We start from the raw sequence: 12480 nt of genomic DNA on the forward strand, positions 1-12480 counted from the left end.
GGTGCGGTCTGGTTCGGTGAGGGCCCTCGCTTTAAGTAGATTAGGAGCTGGGAAAACTTTAAAATTTTATCAGATCGCAGAGAGAAAAGACCTGAGAATTAGATGTTAACGGCATTCTTGAGTGCTCCACGCTATCGCTTATTTCCACAATACGGTAAAGAGGAAATTATCATTATTACTATTATTACTGATGACTGTAAAAAATAATCACAAAAATATTGATTTATAATAATAATATACAGTAGAAAGTTTATTAAAAATACAATTATTTTAAAAATAAAAACGCTATTACTAAGATTTTACCAGAAATAGAAACACAACAATTCAAAATTTGCGAGGTTATGTCAAATATCAACCAGAAGCACTGCGAAACATTGACGTTTGAACTTTTTAGGGCACTTTGATTTCATTTGGATTGTTTTGAAAAATAATATTATAACTTTCATAGAATGGAAGATAGCGAGTACTCCAGCCACAATAAACATAAAAACCATGAAATGTGATAGAATATTGAGGAATATTAAGTGTAACAACAAGTGCAGGTAATAACTCTAAAGAGTGTCGAGTAATAGCAACATAATCGTCAGTTAGGATCTGTGAGAATAGTATTATGGATGTCAAGTGTCCAATATTTGATAAGACAAATCAAAACATATAGATGTGACTCTACTAAAAACAATTATGGTAATTTGAACATACAGGTACAAATGTATTTGATAGGGCTGACCTAAATACTTATTTTATATAGTTGGTAGTATCTAAAGTACAATCTACAACCTCTGTTTCGGCTTAAATTATATAGAATTAATGATAAATATTTGATTTTGATAACCTGAGAGCAGATCTGTATAACGAAAAATGTATTCAGTATTGTATCAAATTATTTTGCAGTGTAAACAAAAATACAAATTGTAATTTTGTAGTTCACTTTAGTAATAGTCCTACAAATTTATTTTATAAGTATTTGCAGCTGGAATATTTCAACAAATACTTTACAAAATCTGTATTTAGACATGCTTTAAAATGTTAAGTTCTCCCACGACTTCTAAACCTAGATCTCTATTTAGTTTGCTTTACTTTACTAGAGTATTGTTCGGAACGTTTAAAACACTATAAAAACTTGATAAAGTCACATTGTTCAATCGAATCAGTTACTCTTATATTGGTGAAGTATACTCCATCAGACTATTTGATGTACAAGAAATCAGATATTTCCTACTGGCTTTTTGTAACCTAATCAGGATGGGATTTGATTGACACTTAATGTTTATCGAGTTCAATTAGAACCCCATTTTCTTCTGTCTGATTAGCATTCAAACCTTGTAGGTATATATATATATATATATATATATATATATATATATATATATATATACTGTCTTCGTGTATACATGTGTGACTAAGGTCAAATGTTATCAACATCATAATCAATCATTATATCAATTCTTATTTATTATATCATAAAAATATAATGAAAAATAATTAGTTGCAGTTATGTTGTTATTCATGTTAGAAACAGGAATGTAACATAGAGATCCCAACAAATGGATGGTAAAAGCTGTCATTAAGTAACGGCTTGTAAACAAAAATTAAAAAGTGAAGTATTTCAAATTGTTACTTGGTGAATATAAATGAAATGTTTAATTGCATTTTATGTAATTTACCATGTTAAAAATAGTCCTGAAATAAAATACAAAGTAGTTCAGATAGCTGAATAATATGGCTACAGAGTGTAACGTCTTCCTTTCTATCACTGCATATTCAATAGAATTATTTTGGGATGTTGCAAATAATTACTACGGTAGACATTGCAAGTTTGCAGGTTTAGAAAGACATACAGGTAAGATATGTTTGGATATATTGAAATGATTGTCTACAATAACACCCTTTGGTTTCGATGAACTTCACCAGACGTACGGAAGAAGAAATTCACAAATGACGGAATTGTAAACTAGTGTTAGATTGTAAATTAACAGGAAAATGGTTGAGAATCTAACAGTGAGTGAATGAAACTTTCTGGATGTGGGATTATGGTTCAATGCTGACAATATATCAGGGAGATGAGAGTGGAAACTACTAAAGGTGAGTATATAATTAATATATGATAATTGTAGAAAATCCTAATGTAGAGTGTGAGAGATTTATGTGAATAGATATTAGATATACAATTATTAATCAGGTGGGGTTAGCCTCCAGGGGATACCATAGTTGGTCTAGAAAAGAGTTCAATGTAAATATAATAAAATAACTCTAACCCACAAAATATTGCGGCTGTTTAATTATCCCTAGGTTAAGTTCTTGAATAAATATACATTCGATTTACTGTAATGTTAAAATAAATAATATTTTATAAAATATTTGCTTCATTATTTTATTGATATTAGGATGTTGTTAAATATGGCAACATTGCGACTTTTTGACCCTATAGATTGAGATGACGTGAATTCAATGCTATTTTGGAGGGACTATATTTTATAATAATTATGTTAAAAGAATAATCTAAAAAAATAGCCGCGAAAAAGTAGAACTAGAACAGAACGATAAACATAAAAAACATAAACAAACCGTAATTGTTCGATCGAACGGTACCTCGACGGCGGAAAGAACCTGTCGGGTGAAAATCGACGCCGCCCGAATAAAAATTCAAAAACCCGACCGGTGGCTCGAGCCGCGTAATTTACAACGGTTTCACTCGTAAAAGTATCGTAAGTAATGAAATAAAGGACTCGTTACACGGTTTTTCATTCATAATAGCGCCTCAGTTACTCAACGCGGTCGCCGGCGAGCCTCTATCGCGGCCTTCCATCTCAATTTCAGCTGTGCCACTGCCGACGTCAGATTATCGAACCAGTTTACTCGAACGAGCTACTCGAATTAATTCTCACTCTTCCCCGTTTTTGATTCTTTTAATAACTCCGAATGAACGAGACCGAGATAATAAAATCTCCGACGAAATTGATTTATTTCAATTCCTCCCGCGGGTATTTGTATCTGCGATTGTTTACTGTTTTGATAACTTGTTTCTGACCGAATTTTGAACCTTGAATTATAAACAAAAATATTTATTTTTTAAGTTTCTTATCTTGAAAGTGGGCCTAAAACTAGTCCTGTACCATGTGTATAAGAAGTGGTTAGGGCAGTGGCAGCTACTGGTAAAAATTTAAGGTATTCTTCAATTTTTGGAAAAAAACCTACTTTTTATAAATCAAGTTCATCCTACGTTCTTTTTTGTAGGCAAATGTAGCAATCATTTTGTCATTAAAATTATCTATTTCGGAGATAAACTATTTTTCATTAGATGGCGTGGGAAGAACTGTTAAATGCTTGTCTGTTTTGATGCTCTTATATGAGAAAACCCTTTCGGTCTCAGATTTTGTCATGGTAGTTGTTACCATAATCTCTAATAATTATCCAGTCTCCTTCAACACATCTCCTAAATTGCTTGCAATGCAAATTTGAGAAGATGTAGTATATCATTTAATGTTCGGCAATCATTTCCTTTCTTTAACAAATAACTGACAATTCAATTTGCAATCGTTCTTTATCAAGTGTGTGTGGGATAAATTAACAAACAAAATTGATTTTATCGTCAGGAAATTTACCGCAATACTCACCAAATTATTCCGAAATAAAAGTAATGCAACTACTAGTTGTTCTTGAATGAAATGAAATCGATGTTTTCAACAATTTGTTAACATCACACACCTGTAAAGCAGAACTTCTTTGATCAAATTTACTGTTGTCTGAACGGTTGTTATATCTGATGCTTCACTAATGATGTTATCAATATTATTTCGAACTTGAATAATGCTGCGTTCAAAATAATCGATAGCGACTCTTAACAGGTCAAGTGAAAAGTCCCCGGCCTGGCACATAGATAGCGCTACTATAATTAAATCCAGATGTTATTAGTGAGCCATAACCCTCAAAAGATGCGTGTATAAATTTGACAGCTGTCGGATCATTAGTTTGTGAATTATAGCACTTTGAGTGAAGCAACTTTTGTTATTATGAAAAAAATGGATAAAAAGGAATTTCGCGTGTTGAAAAAATATTTCTTTTTGAAGCGAAAAATACAGTTGAGGCAAAAACTTGGCTTGATGCCGAGTTTCCGGGTACTGCCCCAGGAAAATCAACCATCAAGGACTGGTGTGCTAAATATAGATGTCGAGAAATGAGCACCGAAGACAGTGAACGCAGTGGACACCCAGATTGTTACCAATGAAAACATTTAAAAAATCTACAAAATAATTATGAATGGCCGTAAATTAAAACTGAATGAAATAACAGATACTTTTATCAGCTGAACGTGTACATCATATCATTCAACAATATTTGGGTCTGAGAAAGCTCTGTGCAAAGTGGGTGTCGCATGAGCTCACTTTTAACCAAAAACCACGAGGAGTTGATGATTCAGAGCAGTGTTTGAAGATGATCAAGCGTAACAAACCTGAGTTTTTGCGTCGATTTGTGACAATGGATGAAACATGGCTCCATCATTTCACTCCGAAGTCCAATTGACAGTTATTCGCATGGAATAATTTTCATTCAAAACCTTGAAAAAGGAAGGACCATCAACAGCGAGTATTACATAGCATTATTTCACCGTTTGAAAGACGAAATCGCCGAAAAACGACCGCATTTGAAAAAAAAGGAAGTGCCGCTTCACCAAGAGAATACACCATGTCAGTGAAAACGATGGCAAAGATCTATGAATTGGGCTTCGAATTGCTTCCTGATCCACCGTATTCTCCAGATCTGGTCCCCAGCGACTATTTTCTGTTCTCAGGTCTCAAAAGAATGCTCGCTGAGAAGAAATTTTCGTCTAATGAAGAGATGATCGCCGAAACTGAGTCCTATTTTGAAGCCAAGGACAAATCGTACTACAAAAATGGCATCGAAAAGTTGGAGGGTCGCTATAATTAGTGTATCACCCTTGAAGGGAATTATGTTGAATAAAAAAAAAACTAATTTTGCCAAAAGAGTTTTACTACGGTAGGCCGGGGATTTTTTAATTGACCTGTTATAACATCACACACCTCTAAAGGTAAGGTAAGGCAATTTTGAACTAGAGTAATGCTGCGTTCGAATTAATCTACATAGTCTCTTATTCCGGTAGATTCGGCTTTTACTACTGCAGTTGGTTAAAAATTACATCTACGTGGGGTATTATATGATGGAAAAGAGTTAGTTCGAAAATCGAAGTTCATACAGGAAAGACACTACAGACTGTGTGCTGGAGAATTGATCTTCTATTGCATCCATACACAAAATTCACGTATCTGATTTAACAATGTGATTTCATCAATTTTTATAGCCTGGTATATGTGTATTGACAAACAGAAGTTTCAAACATTTCTAACCATATTTACGTGAAGTCAAATAAAGTAAAGAAACTTAGCATAGATCTAGTTTAAGAATTTATAGGAGAATTTAATATGTTAAAGTATGTTAAAACGTAGAGTTTGTAAAGTACTTGAAGAATTGTGATTGCAAATACTTATAAGATTGTAAGGTTATTATTAAAATTAACTTTAAAATTACAGTTTCTGCATTTATTTACCCAAATATTACAAGCTAATTTGACACAATACCGTATATGCCTTTGAGTTTAACAGAGCTATTAACATTTTAAGAAAATCAAATATCTTGTATTCTAGTTATTATCAACTATGTAAAATTAATATTTTGGTAGCCATGTTAAACACATTTGCATTTGTATCTTTATATTTTTATACTTATACCAATATTTTTTGGTAGGTTTACTATCCATGCAATTTTGATTGGGCTTAGCCAATATGGGGGACTTGATTTCAATAATACTATTCTCACAGTTCCCAAATGACGATTGTGCTATTATGGGGTACTCTTTGGAGGTATTACCTAAATCTATTAATTTTTTTACTAAGTGTTATACTGATAGTATTTTTATTTAATATGCTTCAATACTCTACCACATTTCATGGATTGTGTATCTAGAATACACACTCATTTCAATCCTGTAGAAGTTCTAACACACTTTTTAACCCACGTCGAAAAAGGACGAGGTTCTATGTTCGGCTGTATATATATTTTTTCAATGTATGTTCGCAAGTGCATAGACTTGTAAACAAAATAAATGCTGACCTAAATGCCAAAAGATATTGTTCGGCTGCTTTCCTAGACATATCTCAGGCTTTTGACAAAATATGGCATACGGGCTTGCAGGTTAAACTAAAGAAACTTCTCCCTCATCCGGACTATAAGCTACTAAAATCGTATCTCACTGACAGACATTTTATTGTAAATCAAGGCTATGAAAATACCGAATTAAATCCCATATATTCAGGAGTTCCGCAAGGTAGTATACTGGGTCCAGTACTGTATCTTCTGTATACGGCTGATCTGCCCACCACAAAAATAACTACTGTGGCAACATATGCAGACGATACAGCAATCTTAGCATCCCATGAAGATCCAGTCACAGCATCAATAAACCTACAAACCCACCTGGACCAAATACAATTATGGTTGAAGACATGGCGCATTAAAGCCAATGAATCAAAATCCACGCATATAACGTTTACTCTGCGTAGAAGAACATGTCCACCAGTGAATATCAATCATCGTCAACTCCCCCAAGCAGAGCATGTTAAATATCTTGGTATGCATTTAGATCGACGCCTAACCTGGAAGAAGCACATACTCTCTAAACGGAAACAACTGGGACTAAAATTATATCAAATGTATTGGCTCATTGGGCGCAAATCCAAGTTATCATTAGATAACAAGGTATTGCTGTATGAGTCTATACTCAAGCCCATTTGGACATATGGAATTCAACGATGGGGTACCGCTAGCAAATCTAATATATCCATCATTCAACGGTTCCAAAATAAGTTGTTGCGTGCCATTGTTGATGCTCCGTACTATATTTCAAATAAAGTGATACAACGCGATATTCCTCTAGAATCTATAACGAGTGTAATTCAACGTGATTGTGTGAAGTACTTCGAAAGAGTGTCACTGCATCCCAATGTACTCGCTAATCAGCTAAATATGCGACGTGATAGTGAAGTGCGTAGACTAAAACGTTTAACACCACCTGATCTGATTACTAGACATATGTAGACTTTAGAATAAGCATTAGAATAAGACTAATTAATTAAGATAATATTTTATACAGAAGATTGCTTAATGAAGTGATTTTCTACATGCCATGTATATATAATATAGACACAAGAAATACTTATTGCCAATAGGGCAGATTGTGGACTCACGAAGAGTAATAAAAAAAATGTATGTTCGCCGATTTCTCCGTCAATTGTGGATCGATTTTCAAAATTATTTTTTGATTCGAAAGAGTGCACTTCCGATGTGGTTCTGTTCGAACCAAATTAGGATCTATTGGGGGTTGGGGGGAAATTAAGGGAAACGTGTGTACTAGTTTCAAGTCATCGCCGAACCCAAACAGTTATATTAATTTAGATTTGTTTTGTCGGTAATTTAATTTTTTGTATATGTCACAAAATTATATTATTACTAGCTGACCCGACAGACTTCGTCCTGTCAAAAAGATTTGTAATGTGGCAGTTTTTGTGCCTACGTATTTTAAAAAATTCTCCTGAACAGAACCATCACCCTGGTGATAGGGCGTTGTGAATAAAAAATAATTAAATAAAACATATATAAGGATTGAAAAGTAAGTAATCGCTTTATTGTTAATCATGTGAATCATAATTATTATTATTATTATCATTATATTGCTTTGTGGTATACGATGTTTTTTGTTTGATTACCTGGCGCATAGATAAACAAATCTGATGGTTTTCCAACACGGGAACAGGCAACATACAATTGACCATGTGAGAAACATGGGTTTTCTAGATTAATACCACAAACACTTAATGATTGCCCCTGGGACTTGTTTATAGTCATAGCAAAAGCAAGCCGTCAACATGTCTATAGGAAATTTGCCATTACCAATGTCAATGAGTTGTTTAGAGAATATGTTTCCAGATTGGTCATTTTGCAACTCGACACGCATATTCTTGCTTAAATGAAGTACTTTAACATGTTTCCACAAATTGGAGGACTTTAGACATGCATTGAGTTCATCAGCTGGCGTTGATCGTGGAATCACTGGCAATGTTTGACGACAATCTCCTGCTAATAAAATCATTGCACCACCAAATCGGTTATTATTGCTACGTAGATCTTTTAAGGTTCTGTCTAAAGCCTCCAAAGATTTTTTATGTGCCATCGTGCATTCATCCCAAACAATCAATTTACATTGCTGCAAAACCTTTGCCATTGCAGAGTTCTTCGAAACGTTGCAGGTTGGAGTTTCATTGCTTTGCATATTTAATGGCAATTTTAGTGCTGAATGGGCTGTTCGACCACCTTCAAGCAAAGTTGCTGCGATTCCCGACGAAGCGAGTGCAAGTGCAATTTTATTTTGTGAGCGAATTGTTGCTAATATTAATGAAATAAAAAAAGTTTTTCCTGTACCACCAGGTGCATCTAAGAAATAAATCCCTCCAGTTTCATCATTTGTTACTTTCATAAGAGTTTCAAATACATACTTCTGTTGTTCATTTAACAGTGGAAGATTTGTTTGAATTTATTCTTTCAAAGCGTTGAGATCATACAGTCTTTCTCGATGCAACTCTTGGTTAAAAGCGTCATGCATTGGACGATTGGGCGCGGTCAGGCCTAATTGAATTAATAGTTTGTTTGACATTATCAAGCACATGTCCTCAATTGAAAGCAATGCTTCATTGTAAATTTCTTCACTGATTTGTATATTTGGATTTCCCATTCTATTCCGTATTTGATACAAAATATCATCACACATATAATATTTGTACTTCATCCACAAATCAATTGGGTTTGATGGGAAGCATGTAGATATGATTATAGAAAACAATGTTCGTATTTGATGAGTGTGTGATGATATTACAGCATCATTGAGAGTTTGATCCCAATGAGCGTCATTTTCAAGCAATTGCAAACGTTGACAGGCTTCTCTGTAGGATCCACACAATTCACCATCAACAGTTCGTAACTGTTGGAATGATGTTGGGCCACGTACATTGACTAATAGCAGTCGTAAATAAAAACATTCATCATTGCTTGGATGTACTGAATAAATCCGGCCAATCGCATCGGTGGAATATACATCTGTATATCCTGGAACTGGTTTTCCTTGTTTCCGTCGTATAAATCTCCTTGAGGATTGATTCCAGGTATAATATTTTGGCATTTCAGAATATAGCAATGTTTGTGCGAAATCATCGTTTTGGCATGTCTCAAAAAAACTGGTTAATGTAGTAGATGGTGGCTGAGCAGCTCTTTGTACTGCGTTCTGTGCTGTAAAATACACTCTTTGTCCATTTTCTAAATGCACAGCTAAGTGAACAACAGAAGGGTGTCTCTCATGAATAGGAAAAGAAAATATTCGCCAAACTGCTTCATTACTACTGACATAGCGGCCCATTTGGTATTGGGTAACTTCATCATTAGAATTCTCTGCACCAATTCCAATCACAGCCATATCACTCCCTTTGGTTACATATTTGCAAATGTATTTAATCGATTTCACTGAATGGCAAGATTCAACGTTGATGTGTGCTTTGAATGTCTTTGATAAAATGGGTGAATATGGAACAATCCAACGATTATCTATTTCAATATCTTGTTAATTTAATTTGACAATTGTTGATTTTCCATTGTCTGCTGTCGATCTGCGACGATACAATGGATAACCGTCATTACCAGTAATTGTTTCCGATATTAATGTCCGTGGATATCGTTTTGAACATTTACCATCCATCATACACGGTGAATTTTGATTAAGAGTTCCACAGGGACCATGTATCATGTTTTTGATAACTACCTCATGCAATCCAGGATCTACTTGTACATTAGGGATTTCAGCTGATATTACTGCATCAACTTCATTTGGCCTTATCTTTTCAACCAACCAAATCAAAATGTGTGCATGTGGCAATCCTCGTTTCTGCCACTCCACAGAATACATCCAGCAGCGTGTCTCACCAAACACATTATGTTTTACGATGAAATTCATTAAAGATTTCAACTTTTGTCTAAAGACTCTGGCTGTAATATCATGACGATCAATGGATGATTTCCCAGGTAATAACTCCTGCTTAATTTCTATCCATTGCGGATTGCATGTAAATGTGATGAACAAATCTGCTGTACCATAATGACGAACATACGACATGGCATCTTGAGCATATTCGTGCATATGCCGAGGGCTTCCGATGTATGTTGCTGGAAGAATAGTCATCCGACCGACATTCTGTGCATTTCCATCAGTATTAATCGCATCTCGAAGGTGAATATACTCTTCAGATCGGAGTTTGGTTTGATTCAACCTGATGAATGTTAATCTCTCCGTTTCAATTTTAACATACATGTCATCAACATATTTGTGATATAATCGCCGACATTTCAATATGTGATTATCTGCATTTTCCCGAATCATTAGGCGGTATGAATAATAGTTCATTGAACTGACTTTTTTGTTGGTTTCAGAACCTGTAAACAGATTTTGTTTTAATAACATTCAAATATAAAATTAAAATACATAATATAGTGACTGAGATATTATCGCCATAGCTAAACTAATATTTTAGTTACCTGTAATGGGATTTATCATTTTTATTGATAAATCGTAGCCATCTTCACCTTGCCAAAATATAATGGGATATTGCAGTGCATCATATGAGCGGTGTGTTTCCTTTATAGGTTGTAATTGAAAATTCCGACGATGTAAAACAATATCACGGGATTCCAAGTTTTCTCCAACTACAACGATAGCAACTTCATCAATAGTTGGTGCATTAAAACGTCTTGTATGTTGACCTGTAGGTGTTTTATCAGCTCTGATTACAATTTTGTGATTATCGGATGGCATCAGATCCAGGGCAGTTTTAAACAATATAATCAATTGATTGTGTTGATGAAATAAAGTTTGTAATTGTTCTACAATAGACCTTTTTACTAAATTGTTATGTGCACAACGCAGATCAATTTCTTGTGGTGAATTGCCCATAAAATAAATTTGCAGGAATTTGTTGTCGCTATCTGACACTAGTAACAGTGAACCTGCTCTGTGATATATTTGCCCTTGTATCTGTAAATAAAAAAAATATTATGGTGTGGTATAAATTAATGGATTGTCAATGATCAAACTTAAATAATATTTGATCTTAAAAAGTATATATTTAGTTTTAACTAATATCTATCAAATATAAAATATAATAAAAGTGTCACTGAAACTGAATCACCATATAATATGATGACTAAGTGATATATTTCGTAATGATTAAGAAATTGAAGATTAGTAACACATCTTAACTTTGGTGACAGAAAATTTTGTTCGCTAAAATAATTATGAGTAACTGCTATAATACATACCTTGAAAGTTGGCATAAAATTTTCCCGAACTGCATTTGTTGCCCCAAATGAAGTCATTTGAAAGCAATTGTTATATTGTTGAATATGTGTCAAAAAGTGTATAGAATCTGTTCCTATTCCTGAAACCAATGAGTACAATGGTTCTGGTGGTGGATCCAATTGTATCAATTTCACTTTACCATTTGCGCAACACAATCCATTGGCTTCGTTTTTGTATTTTAATGCCTTACAGTGTGAGCAAACCAAGTTCATAGAACCAATAACAACACATTGGTAGTTACTGTAGTCAATTGACACATCGTAACTGAAAGCAGCTGGATTCAAACTTGCGCGATTATTAGTTGAATGTCGCGCTCGCGCTTCACGCGTTTGTGATATCCGAATTCTTTCACGTTCATTTCCGTCGTCACGTTCTTGTGCAGTACGATTAGATCGGTAATTAGCTTGGTTTATAGCATTTCTGGTTCTTCTACCTAAATTGCTTCGTCTTATAGGAGGCATATCAAATATAAATTATTTTTTCACTAATCACGAACTAAACAAACACTAACTAACTAAACACTCTGCACAAAACACGATATACGAATTTGTTTCGTGTATCACTTGACAATTCATCTGTCATCTGTCAAAAGTCATCTGTAACAGACAACTTTTTTTTTTAAATTTGATATGACTTGAACTCAAATCCTTTTAAGCCGTACGAATTGTTTTATTTATTTAAAATTTGAATTAAATTTTAAACAAATAAAAAATTTTAAATAAATAAAACAATTCGTACGGATTAAAAGGATTTGAGTTCAAGTCATATCAAATTTAAAAAAAAAAGTTGTCTGTTACAGATGACTTTTGACAGATGACAGATGAATTGTCAACTGATACACGAAACAAATTCAAACAAAAAGGGCTATTTTTAGGGTTTTTCCAGCAATAATTCTAATTTTTCTCGCCGTAAAAACCATCCCTGAACTTCAACGAACATTTTAAAAAAAGATTTGGCCAAATTGGTCCAGGCGTTGTTGAGTTATGCGCTTAGGAACATATTTTGCGATTCAT

At 33.9% G+C, this 12480-nt stretch overlaps 1 protein-coding gene across 1 annotated transcript; it reads right to left on the reverse strand.

The window, feature by feature from the left end:
* Positions 1-2960: 2960 nt before the first annotated feature.
* Positions 2961-12029, reverse strand: LOC143204495 (uncharacterized). Its single transcript, XM_076417042.1, has 6 exons — positions 11607-12029; positions 11428-11546; positions 10648-11143; positions 10300-10545; positions 5767-5889; positions 2961-3040 (listed from the first exon to the last, which is right to left on the reverse strand). Exons 1-6 carry the CDS (start codon positions 11926-11928, stop codon positions 2961-2963), a joined length of 1386 nt encoding a protein of 461 aa, XP_076273157.1. The 5' UTR covers positions 11929-12029.
* Positions 12030-12480: the final 451 nt, after the last annotated feature.

The sequence above is a fragment of the Rhynchophorus ferrugineus genome, unplaced genomic scaffold (assembly GCF_030347505.1).
Source record: "Rhynchophorus ferrugineus isolate W39M unplaced genomic scaffold, kcgeb_rfMv2 rfM11, whole genome shotgun sequence".
Classification (NCBI taxonomy): domain Eukaryota; kingdom Metazoa; phylum Arthropoda; class Insecta; order Coleoptera; family Curculionidae; genus Rhynchophorus; species Rhynchophorus ferrugineus.